This window comes from Heterocephalus glaber, unplaced genomic scaffold, assembly GCF_053883595.1.
Source record: "Heterocephalus glaber isolate CG9 unplaced genomic scaffold, H.glaber_assembly_v1.0 deba00001523, whole genome shotgun sequence".
Classification (NCBI taxonomy): Eukaryota; Metazoa; Chordata; class Mammalia; order Rodentia; family Bathyergidae; genus Heterocephalus; species Heterocephalus glaber.
This window is the reverse complement of record NW_028258327.1, coordinates 759447-779033: the sequence shown is the minus strand read 5'-3', so window position 1 is coordinate 779033 and position 19587 is coordinate 759447. Positions and strand designations below refer to the sequence as shown.

General features: G+C 41.1%; 1 protein-coding gene across 4 annotated transcripts in view; it reads left to right on the top strand.

Annotated features, from left to right (window-relative positions):
- Positions 1–19587, top strand: part of LOC147824921 (uncharacterized) — a 269562-nt gene that overhangs the window by 28845 nt on the left and 221130 nt on the right. For 3 of the 4 annotated variants that reach the window (XR_015441484.1, XR_015441483.1, XM_087187900.1), the window contains exons 2-4: positions 5158–5208; positions 7052–7117; positions 11911–12038. Coding sequence is in view for 2 of the 4 variants with exons in the window: in XM_087187900.1 (XP_087044026.1) it covers positions 5158–5208; positions 7052–7117; positions 11911–12038 (245 nt within the window). In the remaining 2 variants the exon portion in view is untranslated. The remainder of the gene's footprint in view (positions 1–5157; positions 5209–7051; positions 7118–11910; positions 12039–19587) is intronic. The other variant, XM_087187901.1, reaches the window with a different exon arrangement.

Here is a 19587-nt window from a genome sequence, read left to right as displayed (position 1 = left end):
GTATTCTACTTGGCCCCAGACCCAAAGCAAAGGAGCCAGCTCTGACCATAGACAGAAACCTGATACTGTGAGCCAAAGTAAATCTTTCCTTCAAGTTGTTTATCTCAAGTATTTTGTCAGAGTGACACAAAGGTAACACAATAGACAGTTCACTAAAGGAAAAGGCAAACTGTTAAATTAGCATAGAAAAAGTAACAGCAATCAAAAAAATGGCATTAAAGCCACAATGAAATATTTCATGTCCTTCACATTGCAAAAATTCAACTAGTGTGGGTATGGAGCAATTTCCACTAATGAGGGCATAAGTGGGTAATCACCTGATAGAATAATTTGAAATTTTCAGTAAGGTTGAAAATACACAGTAATTCCTCTTTTAGGTATGAACCTGTATCAGTCAGCTTTTCATCACTACAGTGAAATACCTGAGGCAGCTGAGTTCATAAAGAAAAGAGGTTTATTTGGCTTATGGTTTTGGAGGTGGAAAGTCCACACAGCATAATGCAGGCTATGTGAAGGTCCCAAGGTGGATGGTGACAGCATGGGTGGCAGAAGGGTTATATGGTGAGGGAGGAAGCAGAGAGAGGGAAGTGGCCAGGCTTGCTCCTTTCATATAACAACACTCTCCCTAGAATTTTAAGGGGTGGTGCAGAATTACCTCCAGTGACCTGAGAATCTCCCCCCAAGCCCCACCTCTCAGAGGCCCACCATTTCCCAATAGCACCACAGTGGGCACCAAGCTTAAAATTACATGAGCCCTTGGAGGATACCCAAACCTCATCCAAGCCACTGTAGCCCCCTCAAGAAGCTCTTGCACACAACAGCATTAAAAAACCAGGCCCATTTTGTCCGTGGTGCAGTATGCCAGTCACTGAAAGGGAGAAAGGGCCAAGGAGATGGGAGAGCAAGTCTCAAATCCACCTCTTCAAGCATAGTTTAGGGCTATTCATGGGATAAAGAAGCAGGGTGGTCTAAAGTGGGGAGAGGTGATTGGAGGCAAGGAGAAATGATTTAGCATCATCTGTGGGTAGAGTTTTCTGTCTTCTGACTTCAGAGAAGTCCCCATGGCACACTTGCACAGGCCCAGATAATGTCCCCCCCCCCCCCCCCCCCGCAGCTAACTTTGCAACTGTTATCTTCATGACCCATCAGAGGTGTTGTCTACGGCAAAGCTAATAGGAGTCTAACAACATATTGCTACTTATGTGACCTCAAAAGTGGTGTTTTTAAGGCCAACTATAAACAAGTTGTTTAAAAGCAAGTAACTACTGGTAAAAGCAAATGGAGTGTGTTAAATCTGGAGGGTTTATTCAGGTTTTCCCCCAGTTCTAATAGGAGACATGTAAAGGAATATCTGAACTAACTCCCTCCCCACCTTTTTGTTTTGGTACTGGGGACTTCACAGTGAGCTGTGTGACACCCTTTAAAATTTTTTAATTTTGATACAGGATTTTGCTAAGTCACTAAATTGCCTAGGCTGGGCTCTAATTTGAGATCATTCTGCTTCGACCCCCCAGAGTGCTGGGATTATAGGAGTGTACCACCACACTGGCTAGTATCATTCTTTTGTAGTGGAAATTTAGAAATAAATGCCCATTGTCAGGAGGATCTGAGAGATAAGTTGTTCATTCATACAATAGAATGCTAAATAACAATGAAAACGAATGAGCTAAGCTGTGGTGGTCCATATGGATAAATCTAACAGTTTCAACTGGGAATTGAATTCCCGAAGTGTACTCCCTTAGGCTGGGACCAGTGGAACCCTGCATTGGGCTCCCCTGCTCAGGGGCTTGGGCTGGCTGCTCTCTGGGCAGGGTGCTCTGAGCTTTGCTCTCCTCCTCTTCTCTCTTCTCCTCTCTTCTCTCTTCTCTTTTCTTCTCTTCTCCTTCCCTCCCTCCCTCCCTCCCTTGCTTGTACTGGGGATTGAACCGAAGACTTTCTCATTGAGCTACATCCCCAACCTTTTTTTATTTTGCATTTTGAGACTGGGTCTCTAATTTGCTGAGTTGCTCTGGCTGAGCTCAAACTTGAGATTCTCCTACCTCACCCTCAGTTCTCACAGGCATGAGTGGCCACTCCCAGCTGGGTGCTCTGAGCTTTGACTGAGACCTGCATGGACTTGCCTCCCTCTCCATCTCCTGAACCATGACTAGGGTTGAATAGATGCCCTGCAGCTATAGATGGGCCAAGCCCAGGTTCCAGGAAGGACTGCAGGTAGATTGCTCCCATTGGCTGGCATTTTGCTGGGGCTCCTGTCGGTTGGCAGCATAACACAAGGTTGGGCTGCTGGAATGGCACTGACACTGCTATGGGTAACTCAAATTGTTCTATAGACAGGAACCCTGCAGAAAATATTTTCCTGGTGACCCCTCTTCCCCATACCTTTAGGCAGCCCTGCAGTATAAAGCCGTGAAGTGTATAGTGTAATACATAAATGGTGCTTAATAATATTTACATAGGTAATAAAGCAAATCAATGAAAAAGAATAATCAGTTGGAAGAGGGAGGAAGAAATTAAGGCTGGGATTTTACTGGGAACTTCTGGAGTGTTTTATTTCTTAAAAATGGATGGTGGGAAATAAAAACTTCATTATATTACTTGTTATGCCTTTGTGTATTTTTGTGTGTGTGTGTATTTTTGAAATATTTATTTTTATTTTTTTGAGACAGGGTCTTGCTGTGTAGTCTAGGCTGGCCTTGAACTCACTATGTAGCCCAGGCTGGCCTCAAACTCACAGTGATCCTCCAAGGCTCAGCCTCCCAAGTGTTGGAATTACAGGTGTGCACCACCACGCCCGAGTGAAATATTTTTTTAGAAGGAAGAAAGTAAAGAAAAGCCACTTGAAACTGTTCGGTCTTGGGCTGGGTGTGGTTGGGCTTTGATGGAGTCTGGGATGGAAACTTGGCCCCTGGGAAGACCTGCTCCTGGCACTTTTCCTCTATTTCAGCCATTTGGTAGGTGAACAGATTCTGGCGTAACTCATCTTTCCTTTTGTTAATCTGTTCACCATTAAATACTTGTTAAACCCTTACAACTCTCAAATGGAAGGTAAAGTATAAAGGTCATCTAAAAGTCCCTGTCTTGGACAAGCCTGGCTAAAAATAGCTGTACACTGAAACTTAATATATTAAATTTGAGCATGGAAAACTTGTATTGCTTTGATATGAATCTTAAATATGTGTGGGCATTCTCATCTGATGATTCTTTCCAGTCTCATTAGACAATAAGCCATGGATGGGGAAGAAATCTCTTGAGATAAATAAACTACACTGGGAAGGGGGCCCCTTGCTAAGCTCCCTCTGGAAGTGACACCTCCCTCTATTGCAAACACTTCTACGTGTGGTTTCAGTTCCAAGGCAAACTTGTTCTGCAACATGCTTTTGTGCCTTTCCTGAGACTGATCCGTATCAGCTGGCCAGGACTTTAAACCTGATTTTATTCTTTCATTACTTAAAAGCCTCTTTCTTTTGAGAGCCTTTAGAGTGGATCTTAAAATTAACATCTAAAAAGACAAGAAGCAATGGAACCCAGGAAATCTGGGAAGTTCCTGATCGATAGCACCCTAACGCACCCTCCCAAGACCAGCTTAATGTGGAAGGGCAGCGCAGTGGAGAGGAGCTGGCGGGCTCCAGGAGTGTGTGTGTGTGTGGGGACCAGCGGCCTCCCTGTCCCCTCCTCTCAGACTGGATTCTCACAGGCTGGGTTAGAGCACTGCTCCCCTTCTTCGTACTGCATCCTTTCACTCACTTCTAAACCAATATTAGCAAGTATTTAAAAAGGGATGGGGAAGCCTAATTTTGTTGCTTTCATTTCTCTAAATTTTTTATCTCTTCAGTTAGATGTAAAATATTTTCGAAATCACCTTTTTAATTCCATTTGTATAAAAGACGGTGGGTATTTTCTTTTAAAGAACAAAAAAGATTGATATTAGGGATCACATTCAAAAGTGTTTGATTGACCAGGGCTTAGTTTAGCATTCAAGTACGCTGCCGAGAAGTTTCCACTTTTGTGTTTGCCCTAGATTTTTCTTTACCTCTTTTGTCTCTTCTATCTGTCCAGCTCTGTGGACTTCCTCCAGGAGAGGAGAGCTGTGAGTTGAAGAGAGAAAGGATAAAGTAACAAAGAAAGGCTCTTTTCTAGTAATCACATTATCTTGACTTCTTGGATCTAACCCTTTAGGGAAGGAAAATATGAGGATCTCTTTGCCTAAAACAATGCGTTAGCCTGATTGGAGGAGGGGAAGAGAAGAAACCCCTTTCTCCTTTTCCGATTTCACAGTGAAGCTAGTTGTAGTGTTCGTCAGAATTGGGGAAGCTAGATAAGGGCAGCCAGTTTTACGTGTGTGTGTGTGTGTGTGTGTGTGTGTGTTTAGGGTAGCAGTGGATCTTTGCATGTGGATTTTTGTCAGCTGCTTTCTAAAAACAAACTTATAGGTTAAGGATCTGGGAAATTAGATTTGTAACTAGGAAAGATGTTTCCTAGGCTCAGATGCACTGGTGTGTTTGTGGAGAAGGTTTTCAGTGGACACGTGGAAGTCAGCAATGCTGTGTGGCGACTGCAGTTCTCGACAGATCAGCAAACACAGGACAAACTTTGTTCCTTACAGGGCTGCTGCACGTGGCTGACCAGATTATACTTGCCAATACACTTTCAGCACCTTGGCAGGCAGGAAATGTATTCACAGGATCGAGTGTTCTAGTGATGCTGCTGAAGGGCTGGAGAAGAGGCAGGCTTAGGATGGGTGGTCCATGCTCCACCAAACCTGCTGCATGTTATGGGCATGTGTCCTTTGGATTAGGCTCCCAGTGGCTTTTGACTCTTCTTTATTTCCCCTCCCCATACTGGTGAATGAACCCAGGGCCCTTGCGCTGAACTATATCCTGGACCTTTTTTAAAATTGTAAAAGTTTGAGACAGGGTCTTGCTGAGTCATTAAGTTGACCAGGCTGAGCTTGAACTTGTGATCCTCTTTCCTCGGCCTCCTAGAGTGCTGGGATGACAGGTGTGCACTACCACACTCAAATTTTTGACTCTTATGTTTGGCCCTGAAATTACATACTAAAAGTGTTTGTTAAGGTATTGGCAAAGGTGTCCATTGTCTCCCTGTCTCCATTTTCTCATCTTCCATTCATTTCTTTTCTTTTCCTTTTTTTGGTACCAGGGATCGAACTTAGGACTTTGCACCAGCGAGGCAGGCAGCAGCACCACTGAGGTAAATCCCCAACCCTTTTTTTTTTTGAGAGGGAGTCTGGCTTTGTAGTGCAGACTGGCCTTGAAATCATTATGTAGTCCAGGCTGGCCTTGAACTTGTGGCAATCCTCCTGCCTTAGCTTCCCAAGTGCTAGGATCACAGGTGTGCAGCACCATACCCAGCTGCCATTCATTTCTTGCCATCCTGGAGTTTGACTTCAGGCCTCAAGTGCCTGTGAAATGTTTCCTCTTTTGGTCCTGGTCCCCCCTGAGGCTTAGTTTCTCATTCTTCTGTAGCCCAAGCTCATCAGTGAGTGTGGCTTTTGCTCACTCCTCCTCTAAACTGGTCTTGGCAAGGTAATGTCCTCACCTGGGGCTTCTCTTCTCTGGCTTCTAATTTCTATCTCCATTGCTCTTTCCTTGTGGTGTAACGCACTTTTGTGAGGGCCATGTGGGTCATGGGTGGGCACTACAGGTCCTTCCTCCAGGTCTCTGGACTACAGAGGCCCTAGAATGGCTGTGTGAGCCCAAAGGGGTATAGAGAGGGAGCCCCCAAAACCTAGCTCTAAGTTTTCTGCCAGGCACATACCCAGTTTGGCAGCCTGAGATTGACTGGAGAAAAAGAAATATGCAAACATATTCTGGGTATTTTTGTACATCAGCACACATGGGTATGCCTGACAGTCCCTGGTTGGGAACTGGTTTGAAAGCTTGAGGGTCCTGAAGACATGGGTGGTGAGAGTCAGGGTTTACTATACAAAGGATTCCTCCTCCTGTTCAAGTACTTGAGGTTGGTTTTCAGGTTTTACATTGGTTTCTCCAACTGAGGCAGAATTAAGGAAATTGTACAGGTGCCTGGTTTCCTTGTACAAATGCATTGCTTAATCTCTAATATCTGAGCCACTAAGGTTTTATTGCTCCCTCATTTATTTTAATACTTCCCCTTTCCTTAACTGAATCTGTCCTTGTGTAATTCAGATGTTTAAAATGGAATTTAGTGATGTTTTCACACCTCAGTTTTCATTTCTTGAACTTAGAACTTCGGGAGCAGAGGCTGTTTTGTTGTAGGTGTTTTTTCTTCTTAACCTTCTCTGCTTACTTGAAACCTTCTATGACAGAAATGAATTTACTGTGACCCCAGCAGTATATGCTAAACACATGCTTCTCAAAAAAAGATTGTTTAAGTGGAGAAAAAATGAGGGCCAGAACACTGTGTCCTATTGGTGAAATGAAATGCACATTTCTCATCAGGAGCCTCTCATTTCTAAAAGGCTGAGTGGATGGTGCTTGAATGATAATCCAGCTGTTTAAATTTAGGGCCCTGGAAAGGTTAGTTGGAAGAGAATTTAAGGGCGTAGTCTCTTAGTGGTTTGGTTTGTTCTTCTACGTAGCAATTCAATAAGGGCCAAGAATGCCCTGCTTTTCTTGAATTCTGAGTTTCAAAGATGTTTACTGATGCCTTTGAGGAATTTATTATGCCAAGGATGTTAATACTGTATCACACTGTGTGCTCTCTGCACTTCCGTTTGGCCTTCCTTTCTTACACCCTCACAGCCTTGACTTCAGCCTGATTTAGAACTTGCTTGATGTAAAATATCATTAGTAAGTCTAATGGAATATTCCACTGAAGGAGGAGAACCTGCTTCCGAGATGGGATGGCTAGCTATTAATTATAGCTGGCACATGCCCTCCGAGCCACCTTCTTCAGTGATGCTTGTGACAGATCAAGTTTAGCACCGGATACCCGGTGGAGGCTGCTTTTCCAGGCATGGCTGCTTGTCCTTTCTGTATGGCCTGGCCTCTTTCTCCACGTCTGTATTGGAGGTCATCCAAGATAATTACTGCTTTGTGCTTCTTTTTTACAGGGTGTTACCTCTTTGAGTCCAAGCATTGGTCTGGCTGCTGAGTACAGAGGAATAAGGTGGAAAAAGGTACCTGCTCTCACGTGGCTCAGAGAGTGACTCTGAGGACTCCAGTTTGAGACATGCCAGCCATGGTTCTCACCTTGGTGACAGCTGGGTTCTGGAGAAGCTTGGGAGTGGGGAGTGGAGGGTGGGGAGAATAAGGGATTTCTGCTTTGAAACTATAAAAAACGGATTTCTTCTGCTCAGTTTTGTCTTTGGAAGTTTATGCATGTGTGTGTGTGTGTGTGTGTGTGTGTGTGTGTGTGTGTGTTTTATTTCATTTTCAAGAAATGATATTGTACAGCACACACATTTTCATTGCTTTTAAAATATTTATTATGTATTGAACATTTTCCCATTCTCATAAATATCAATCTAATCATCATTACATAGGCCTGTCAAACTTTGTTTGAAGAAATTGTCTAGTTTCCAGCTTTATGCTTGAGTGAGCAGCTTTGTATTCGGATGTTCTTACATAGTCTCACTCATTGATTTGAGAATATAGTGAATATTCTCAGAAAGGTAGAACACCCTGCATTTGAAGGTCCAGTGACCCCTGGTGGCCTTTTCTGCAGCCCTTGGCCCTAACACAGGAGCAGGCCCTCCCAGCCATGGGATGAACACCATCCCCACGCCTCTGGTCAGGAGGCCTGTTGTGTCTTGTGTCTCTCTGTTTCCTTTGAGGAAGCCCTTGATTTTAAGAATATTGGCCCTGGAGGGATGAGGAGCATGGCTTAGGGACAGAGCAAGGTGAGATGGTGGTTTAGGACAGAGGAGGGAGGATAGACTGGCTCCTTGGCCCTGATCAGTCATAGAACAGTGATGGAACTGAGCAGAACTCACAGATTGCTGGTTCCTGCAACAGGGCTCAACCACTGAGCCTATAGGGTTGAGTTGTTTACATTTCTCTCATTGCTGACACCCAAAGTTGAAGGGGAAGGGGTTTATTTGTTCATAGAGTTCATAGAAGTTTTAGTCCGTAATTGGCCAACTCCAAAGCAGAGATGACAAACAGACATGGCAGAACAGAAACAACATGGCATGCACAAGGTAGCAAAGGTAACAAGGGGAAAATAGTTTAACAGCATCTTTCTGCCCCTTTTACCTTATTCAGACTACCATGATTAGGGTGGTGCCAAACTAATCACTCACACTTAGTGGTTTAGTAATCACATGCCCTTAACCCAAGCATCACGCACTCCAGATTCACCTAGCTCTGAAAAAGAAAGTCCCACCTCATCCACATGAGGCTTTAGGGTGACATCTAAACACAAACCATAACAGGGGTCTTCAGTCTCGGGTAGTGAAGGCTAGAGAAGTGCCAGGAAAACCTTCTTAGCTCACAGAGATGAGATAATTGACCCAAATTGACCTCCTCAGTGAGGATTTCTTTGGAGAATCCTTGGCCATACATTAGCTTCAATTAAAAGGGAGTCAGAGCTGGGTGTGGTGGCATACACCTGTAATTCCAGAACTCTGGGAGGCTGAGGCAGGACAATTGCAAATTTGAGTCAGGCCTGGGCAACTTAGCAAGACCATATCTTAAAAATAAAAAAGGAGGCCAGGGTTTTAGCTCAGTAGTTCCGCCACCTGTCTTACAAGCACAAGGTCCCGAGTTTGATCTCCGGTACCAAAAAATAAAGGGGGAGGGGTGCTGGAAATGTACATCCATGTGAAGGTCCTGGGTTCAATCCTTAATACTGCAAAAAACAAAAGAAAACAAAAAACCTTTAAAAATCCCTCAAAACAAAACAAAACAAAAAAACATTTGGTTCAAACAGTGCCAGAAAGCGGTGTGGCTGCAAACACCTTTGCAGGTCATCAGAGCTGCTCTGCTTCAGACCCTTTTGGCTGACAAGAAGTGAAGCCATCTGGATGTGAACTGAGTACCTGCCTGGTCCATATTGCTGAAAGAATCCAACAGTCTTCGTTCACCTAGTGATTGCACACAATTTCAGCAACTCCAAAGGATCCACACCAGCAGGCATATATGTCACATATATGGTACTTAATAGGATGCAGCAGGCTTTAAGTGATCTATGCCTATGAATTTATTTAACCCTCATGAAAGCCCTGTGCGGAAGGTGCTATTACTAAATTTCACACCGCTCCAGAGGACAGAGGCACCCAGATGCAGGAAACTGGACCAGAAGAGTGGCTCATAGCTGGCAGAATTGGCCTGGCCTGGGTACTGGCTGCCACCTTTGAGGTGTTTTTCCTGGCAGACTCTTGAGTCATTAGTTCACATAACTCACACCAAAGCTCAAAATGTTTTCAAAATGTGCAGCCACTCTGTGTCTCAGAAAATGTGGGGTCCATCAGAAAGTGATTGTTCTTGCCTTTGTCACCTTGAATACACTCATTTATTCAACAGCTATCCCTTGAGTGTCCCCTGTGTGTTTGCAGTGTGCCAGACACAGGAAGTACAATGATATTCATAATAGGAACATAGACAGCACATAGCAGCTACTCAGAACAGACAAAGATAACTGCTTTCTGGAGGAGAAATTGCTCACCAGAAGATCACAGACTACTCTACTAGAAACCAAGAACTTTGAGGGACTTGTGGGACAGACCCTGTAATAATTAGGACAGAGAAGCTGTACTTCTGTTCTTCAGCCACATTCTCATGTGCCTTTAATTTGTTTCTAGAAGTCCTCTTTTCCAGCTTCCAGTGGGTCATCCCCGAGTTATTCTACCCATTTCTCCTAGCAGCAGACTCTGTCCATCTGCCCATCTATCCATCCATCCATCCATCCAACCATCTACTCATCATTCCATCTATCCAGTGAAATGTCTTTAGTCATGCGTTCAACAGCTTGTTACTGAGTTTCTCCTTGGTGCCAGGCACTGCACAGGATCATAGAGACATACAGATGAACACAACAGTCCTAGGCCATTGGGATGGTATTCATGCAGCAATGAATAAAATTTAACAACAAAGTCTGTATTTGGATTTAAAGGCAAGACTTGAACAAATATTGAGTAATACCTTTAGAAGGAATATCTGTACAGAATTGTTTCTGATTTCTCCAGGTCTCTTCCTATCAAATAAAAGAATGTTAGAGCAAGAATGTTGGAGCATGAGGTTTTCCAGCCCACCCCCTCACTGTATAGAAGAAGCTTGAAAATGGTCTTGGGCTAAGAACTTTCTTCTTGGACATCTCAGAGAAACCACCTGTTGCACACAGCGTGCAGAAGACCTGTTCTCATCCAAACAGATACTTACCGTGGATGGGCTCTAAGCAGTAGTTCTCCATATCATTGTAGTCAGTTCATATGCAGGCAAATGATAGGAACTCTGAAATATATACTTAGGCAGACTTAAAAGTCTTTTTAAATTGAATTCTTGGCCCAAAGAAAGAAATAGGGCTGAGGGCCTCTTGAAGCCCCTCCTTCTACCTCTTAGTTCCTCCCTCCCCTTTCCTTCTTCCCTCCTCCTCTCCTTCTTTCTCTCTCCTATTTCCACTCTATCCCCTCCTCCTCCTCCTCTCCTCCCCTCCTCCCCTCTCCTTCCTCCCCCTTCCCCTCCCCTCCCCTCCTCCTCCTCCTCCTCCTCCTCCTCCTCCTCCTCCTCCTCCCTTTTCTTCTTCTCCCTCCATTTCCCCTCAGGGCAGAGCATGGCCAGGAATTAGAGCTGTGAAAGAGCACATTACCTAAGAGTGCTATCATTGCCTGGGGAGAGGAGAATGAGGCCTTATCTATCAGAATTCCCCTAAGGCAATTTATCTTAGATCAGAGAGGTTGATACAAAACTCGGGTATATCAGGGTTTTTTTTGTACCGGAATTGAACTCGGGTCCTTCTGCTTTCAAGGCAGGCTGCAGAACCACTAGCTAAATCCCCAGCCCTATCAGGTTTTAATTGTTCCTGTTTTTGGACCAAGAAGAGATAGAGGAAGGGGGGAGGGGGGCGGGAAGAAAGGGGAAGGAGTTATAAAAAGAATTAGGATGTGTTATGTATGTGTACCAATTCCCCATGATGGACGGGATCATTAAGCACTGTAAACATGCACCAATAAAAATAAAAATTAAAAAAACTTTGTCCCTATCCTTGAGGACCTGGGTGGGTGTGGTTGGCTGTGGCTGCCTGGGGAAGCATCATTGCTAGAAATAGCTTTAGAGCAGTTATGATGACACTTTATTATGGCAGACCATTAATAGCTGCATCAAATTACCCACTAGAATTACAAGCCCTACTGCTGGGCCTCAACCTGGGTTTGAACATGGGGTCTGGTGGTTATGGCAAGACAAATCATGCAAAAGCACCAGGGACATTGTCACGTGAACTTTGTCAGCCATTTCTTGATAAGAATCTCATAAAACAAGATCATACACACAGGCAGAGACAGACAGGCAGACAGGCAGACACACACACACACACACACACACACACACACACACACACACACAAATAGCCAGCCTTCCCTAGCTTCTGGTTCTGCTTCTGCACATTTGAGCAACTACATATAAAAAATATTTGAAAGAAAATTGCATTGAACATGTATAGACATTCTTTGTTTCATTATTTCCTAAACAATGAAGTATAAAAATTTACATTCCATTTACATTGTATTAAATATTATAAATCATCCAAAAATGGTTTAAAGTATACAGGAGGCTGTTGCATAGGTTTTATGAAAACACCATGCTATTTTTACATAAGGAACTTCAGCAGAGCAAGAATTTAGCATCTGTAGGCATGGGGTGGGGGTCCTGGAAGCAATCTGTCATGGATACTGAGGAATGATAGCATAAAGTATCTCATCTCAGCTGTCTACCTGTCATCTGTTTATTAGCTGCCACTTTTTTTTCCCTTCAGGATGTATGGTGTTTTACAAGAAATCATGGCTCAGTTTCACAGAGACCAGAGGAACTCACTCCTGAGGTCTGGGGATCTGTGGCAAACACAAGATGGCTCAGCTCTTTCCAGAAATCATTCTCCTTCAGGTAGGAACATCCTGGCTGTTTGTTCCTGCACTGTTCTTGCTGAAGTGAAGAATATGGAGGAATGGTATGCCACACTTGACAGTGGATCTAAGTATTGGCATGTCCCCACCCTGCATCAAAGAGGAAATGAGTTATTATTCCTATCTTGATTGACTCGGTTTACTAGCAGTAAGAAGCTTATATCTTAGCTGGGCATGATGGCCATGCCTGTCATCTCAGTACTAGGGAGATTGTGGCAGGAGGATCATGAGTTCAAGTCCAGCCTGAACAACTTAGTAACTTACTGAGACCCTGTCTGAAAAAATTAAAAGGGATGGGATGTAGCTCAGTGTGAAGGCCTTGGCTTCAATTCCCAGCAGCTTAAAAAAATAAGTTCACATCTCAAGTAAGGTCTGGACCATGGGACTGTGTGTCTTAGTCCTTTCAGGCTGCTATAATGGGATACCTTAGTCTGGGTAATTTATAAACAACAGAACTTTCTTACTGCTTTGGAGGCCAGGAAGTCCAAGATCAGAGTGCTGGCAAACTGGATGTCTGGTTAGGGATGGCACTCTGCTCCAACGATAGTGCCTTGTTGATGCTCCCTCACATGTGGGTGGGGATGAGGGAGCTTGCTTGAGCCTCTTTAATCAGGCCACTAACCGGAAATGGTGTTCAGCAATAAGAGGAATAAATTATTGTGTATATGGAAAAACATGCATGACATTCAACTATTTGATCATTGACAAAGGGGCCAAAGATATACTGTGGGGGAAAGTTAGCTTCTTTAATAAATGGTGCTGGGAAAACTGGCTACCCACATGCAGAAGATTGAATCTAGGCTCATATCTCTTACCAAGTACTAAACTAAAATAAAAATAGATCAAAGGACTAAATGTTAAAGTAGAAACACTTAACCTGGTGGAAGATAAAATAGGTAAAACTTGAAATCATAGGCGCAGGCAAGGAGTTTCTGAATGGAACCCTTGTTGCACAGGAAATAGTATTGAGAATCAAATTAAAAACCTGAACAGCCCTTGAAAACTCATTTTTGTGAGTTTGAGAATCTTTTAAACCTCCTTTGAATTTGATTTTCATTTAAGTAAAATAAATGAAAATATTTAATGAAAAATTTAAAGTTAGGAATTTAAAAACATCCTGTAAAATTAATACAGATAGCTTATTTATGTCTTTTTTAAATGAATTGAAAGATAAAGAACACAATATTTTACATATTTATTATTTGTCATGTAGTCTGGAGTCTTACATGATTTTATTTATTTATTTTTCTGCACTGGGGATCAAACTCAGAACCTTGTGCTTGCCAGGCAGGTGTGGCGCCACTGAGCTACATCCCCAGTCCCATGATTTTATTTTTTAAGCACAATATTAAAACCTTTAAAAGATAGTAAGTAAGACTTTAAATAAGAATCATCAAATACATTTGTATAAAGAAAACCAAAATTGTACTGACTTATATATGTTATTAGCTATAGGCCAGTTTTAATGCTTAAATTTGATTAGCAAAAATATTGCTTAAAAATATTGCTTCAAAGTTTTAAAAAGGTACAAATTCTTGTAAGGACATAAGATATTGTTTCATTGAAATTGCCTACTGAGTATTGTATGCCCCTTTCTCTGTACACATTGTAAAATGCCTGACATACAACATGTAAGAAGTGTGACACTATTATAAATGTATACTTGAGAATAACATGCAAAAATAAAAGTGAAAAATATTTTCTTGTTAAACAAAACCCCTTCTGCACAGCAAAAGAAACAGTCAACAGAATGAAGAGAAACCTGCAGAACGGAAAAAAATTTTGTCAGCTATTCATAGACTGAGAACTAATATCTAGAATATATAAAAAACAAAAAAACTAGACCACCCCCTAAATAAAAGATCCAATCAAAAATGGACAACTGAAATGAATAGATACTTCTCAGAAGAAGTACAATTGGTCAATAAATACATGAAGAAATGTTCAACATCGCTGGCCATTAGAGAAATGTAAATTAAAACAATGCTGAGATTCCCTCTTACCCCAGAAAGAATGTCCATCATCAAGAAATCAAATAATAACAAATTCTGGTGAGGCTGGAGAGTAGGCATTCTACATGTTGGTGGGAATGTAAACTAGACCATCACTATGTAAATAAGTACGAAAATTACTCAAACAACTAAAGCTAGAAATTCCATTTAACCTAGCTATTAATCTTCTAGAAATCTTCTGAACAAATAAAAGATATTACAATAATACATGCATACCATATTTATAGCAACAGAAGTCATAATAGCTAAACCTTAGAAGCAGCCTATATGTCTATCAATAGATGAATGGATAAAGAAGTGTGGTGTTTATACATGATGGAGCACTACTCTGCTATAAGGAAGGATAAACTTGAGTAATTTGTAGGAAAATGGATGCATCTTGAGACCATAATATTAAGTGAAACAAATCAGACCCACAAGCTTAAATATGGCATAGTTTATCTTATATGAGAAACCCAAATCATAAAGAACAAAATAGAAGATAGATAATAGGAAGTAGAGAGATAAATCTTTCTCAAATGGGAAGGGGATCAAGCGATCTGAGAGGGGAGGGGGAAGGGAATGAAAAAAGGAATTAATAGGTGTTGTGTACATGCACCAACTCACACTGGAATGTAAACATTATATACTGCAAACATGTACTAATAAAAAAGGAGAGAAAAATGTGAATGAATTTCAAATAATCACTCTGAGTAAAAGAAGCCAGACCAACACCACATATATATTATCGAATTTCTGTAAGATTTTAGACAATGCAAACTCATTTACAGGAACAGAAAGCAAATCAGTAGTGGCTCGGGTTTAGGGGCTGTGTGTGGATTACAAAGGAGTGTGAGACAACTTTTAAGGGTGATGGCTACGGTGGTTGTCTTGATGGTGATGTTGGTTAAATGTGTATATGCATATGTCCAAATACATCAAATTGATACCTTAACTGTATGCTATTTATTGTATAACAATTATACCTTAGTAAGAGTAGACAGAACTAGGGTAATATGCAATAAGTTTTAAAAAATGACACTTCTTTAAAAATTTTTTTACTAGTACACATTTATAGCACATAATGAGTGCATAGTACATCCTAATTCTTCTTTTTAAAATCTCTTTCCCCTCTCCTCCATTTGTTGGACCCCTTCCCATACTCTGAAGTGATTTTGTTTTTGTTTTTTGAGATAGAGTCTCTCTATGTAGCCCAGGCTGGCCTTGAACCTGCAGTGATCTGCCTGCCTCAGCCTTCTGAGTGCTGGGATTATAGGTGTGTGCCACCACACTCAGCTTCTGCAGTGATTTTTAACAAGACAGGGAATGTCCATAAAAACAAACATTTTAGCCAGGTCTGGACTACATGGTTCAAAGCCAGCTTGAACTACATAGTGGGACCCTGTCTCAAAAAACAAAAAACAAACAACAACAACAAAAAACCCCAAACATTTTGTACCACATAGTATTCACTAGTTCTCATGAAAAGGTCTTTCAAAAGAGCTATTAAAGGTGAATTACACAATTTTCTTACATAAATAATGTTTCAGGTTTGCTGACATTTTCTGACATGGTAAGTTGTTCTTAGAGATAGAAGTTCTGTCAGATATTTTTGAAAACCAAAACAAGCAATAAAAGCACAATTTAATTCTCTGGCTAAAGGAGACATTGTAACATCAAGTATGTCAGTAACTGCTTTTAAAAAAGAAATGTTAAATAGAGCATTTGAAAAATAGAACATTTGAATTATTTTTATTGCTAGGTGATTTTGTTGCTGAGAGTTATGTGATACTTTTAAAAAATTTCCTATTTCCTTCAAAAGTGGGAAACAGGGGCCGGGGATTTAGCTCAGTGGTTCTGGTGCCTGCCTCATAAGCTCAAGGTCCCAAGTTTGATCCCCGGTAATTAAAAAAAAAAGTGGGAACAGAATTATATAACTTGCTTGAAATGCAAATTAAACTTTCAGACTTTTAAACTACTTATTAAAATGATAAAAATGGAATACCCTCTGATGAGTTTTCAAGAACAAATGATTGGTATGTGAGAGGATTTAATGTTCTAGCTGTTTTGCTACTTGTTTGTCACCAGTTTCTGTATAATTGGTGAATGGGATTGGTGAATGAGAAAATAATTTAATAAACACAATTAATGATGTGTCCTTTTACTTTGCTCTACTCTTCCTTGTGAGATTTTTTTTTTTAGCTAAGGCATCCAGTAAAAACTAAGGAAATAAAGCGAACTTAAAACTAGATTTTCCAATTGGTCTATCATAAAGTAGTAAACCAATACTTTTAAAAAATGACTCATTTAGAAACCAATTCTAAAGGCTGGGTGTAGTGGTGTACACCTGTAGTCCCAGCACTTGGGAGGCTGAGGCAGGAGGAGTTCAAGGCCAGCCTGGACTACATAGTGAGTTCAAGGCCAGCCTGAACTATATATAGTGAGGCAAGACATTGTCTCAAAAAAAAAAAAATCTAAAATCACATTGCTCTAAAACATTAATATATTATATGTATATCCTATATATGTTATATATGTATATATTAGATTGAACATTCCCAATGTGAAAATCCAAAATCTGAAATGCTCCAAAATCTGAAACACTTTGAGCTCTGAGATGACATTATAGGTGGAAAATTCCACATCTGATCTCACCTGATGGGTCTTAGTCAAAACGCAGGTACACTAAAAATATGTATAAAATAGTCTTCATGCGACGTGTATAAGGTGTACATGACACACAAATGAATTTTTGGTTTACACTTTGGTCCCATCCTTAGTATATTTCATTATATATATGCAAATATATCAAAACCTGGAAAAGTTTGAAATCTGATCTCAAGCATTTCAAATAGAGGGTACTCATTACTATTTTTTTTGGTACGAGGGATCGAACTCGGGACCTTGTGCTTGTGAGGCAGGCTCTGGAACCACTGAGCTAAATCCCCGGCCCCTCATTACTATTCTTTTTTTGTTGTTGTTGTTTTTTTTTTGTTTTGTTTTGTTTTGTTTTTGTACCGGGGATCGAACTCAGGTCCTTGCGCTTGCGCAGCAGGCGGCAAAACCACTGAGCGAAATCTCCGGCCCCTCATTACTATTCTTAATGATGATAAAAAGTTTTTTTGGTACTACTAATAAATAATATAAAGCATTGGTTTAGAAAACACATGCACTAATAAAGATACAGAATAAATATAATAAGCTCTATTCTAGGGATGTTCTGAAGAAATTCTCATTCTTCAAGCACTTTCCCCACCCCTGGCTGCTGCTCTTGGCCACAGCTGGTGACTAGAATTCACAGGAATAGGCCTGGCTTGCTGCTTAAACGTAGTCTCATTCTGAAGATAGTTTGTAATGTATAATTCAGTGTTCGGTCTTGGTTCTACTGAAGCAGTCTCAGGACCATGGAATCTCCAAAGATTTCAGCAATCACATTAAGATATCGTGTTAGAATATATGGTTATGCTGTAGTTTAATAAAAAGATTCCAAAAATAGCAACACTCATGATGACTGTAAATTATTAATCAGGGCAATGGCATCTGGGAGGTACAGGTTCCAGAAGCAGCTGACCAAGCAAGTCTTATACAGAAAGCAGGACTCTAGCTGTCCTTGAGCCATAAAAGAAGCTATCAACATTCTCTTCATAGGCTGATTCTCAGAGGCCATAGAGATTTAGGGGGTTGTTTTTCCTCCAGTAAAAAAAAAACAAACCCGAAATTTATGAAAGAAGTCAGAGTAGAAACATTGTGTTAGACTGTTTCTCAACCTTGGCTGCCCCTTCAGCCCACTTGGAGAACTTATAAAACATACTCTGGGGCACTACTATTTAAATACAACAAAAATCTCAAGGTGTTGAAATATGCAGCCATGGTTGAGAACTTTTGTTTTGTCACCATACTCATTATTGCATTTGCTCAGCTTCTACTTGTAGCCATTCTAGAGAAAATGGCATAAATTTCTCTTTACCATTAATAAGTAAAAATGACCAAATGTATGACTGAACTGGAAAAAAGGCAGTGCTGACCTGGGATCTTGATTTTTGAGATATGGGAAATATCTTAGTTACTTTTCTTCTTGCTGAGACAAAATACCTGACACCCAAAGTTAAAGAGGAAAGGTTTATTGTAGCTCACAGTTTGTAGAGGTTTCAGTTCATAGCTGGCTGGTTCCAAGGTGGGTGGCATAGCAGAGGGGCATCACAGAGGAGAAAAAGTTCATGGCTGGCAGAAGGCAGCAAAGCAGTGAAGTAGCAACTGATGGCAGAAGCCCTCTTTCTGTCCCTTATGTTTCATCTAGGCTACCTGCCCTTGGGATGGTAGAATGTGTGGTTATGCTGCAGTTTAATAAAATGACTCCAAAAATAGCAACACTCAAGATGACCAGAGTGGGGCAACCTTAATTCCAGCATCACACATTTAATCCCAGCATCACATACCCTAGACCAGCCACCTCCAAAAAACTCCTCCTATGACCACATGAGGCTTTGGGGGAGACATCTAGATACAAGCCATGACAGGAAAAATACAGGATGAGCCCCACAACCACCCTGACTTTCTGCCTGCTGCTGCTTGGGGAGATGGATCCCAAGCTGAGCAGTGAGTTCCTGAGATGTGAAAGCAGAGATCAGGGATTGGGGATGCTGATGTTTACAAAAGAGGGTGCCAGAGAAGAAGGGAGAATACAGGAGGCAGAAGTTTTTGTGGTACATTAGTTTTTCATTGCTGTGACCAAATATCTGAGAAAAACAACTTCAAGGAGCAAAGATTTATTTTGGCTCACACTTTCAGAGGTTTCAGTCCATGGTCACCAGCTCCACTGTTTCTGAGCCTGTGGTAAGGCAATGCATAATGGGAGAGGAAATCTGCACATTCCTCGACAGTCAAGAAGCAGAGGGAGTGGGAAAGATACACTCTCCAAAGGCACTCCCTCAGTGACCCACTTCTTCCAATGAGGCTCCACCTCGTAAGAGCTCATTCAGCTATGAGCTCAACAGTAAATTAATGCATTGATACAGTTAGCACCCTCAAAATCCTCTAGGTGTCTCTTAATCCAATCAACAAAAAATAACACTGCCCTATCCTGATCAGTAATACACATCAATAACTTAAATGCCTACCAGAAAAAAATTCAATATCCTACAAAGACAGATGATATAATCCAAACTGCTTACAATATATCATTCACAATGCCCACCATGCAATAAGAAGTTAGACATATAAAGAAGCAGAAAAATGTGACCCATGATCAAGAAAAAGAAGCAGTCAAAAAACCAGACTCTAAATTGATCCAGATGTTGAACTTAGCAGACAGGGAGGGACTTTGAGCAGCTAATATACAAATATTAAAGACTTAAAGTAAAAGATGGTTTTCATGAATATGCATATAAAGAATCTCAGTAGAGAAATAGAACTATAAAAAGGACCAAATGGAGATTCTAGAACTAAATGCAAAATATATAAAAAGAAAATTTCACCGTATAACAGCAGACTGCAGAAGAAAGTGCTAATGAATTTAAAAATAGAATAACAGGGCCAGGG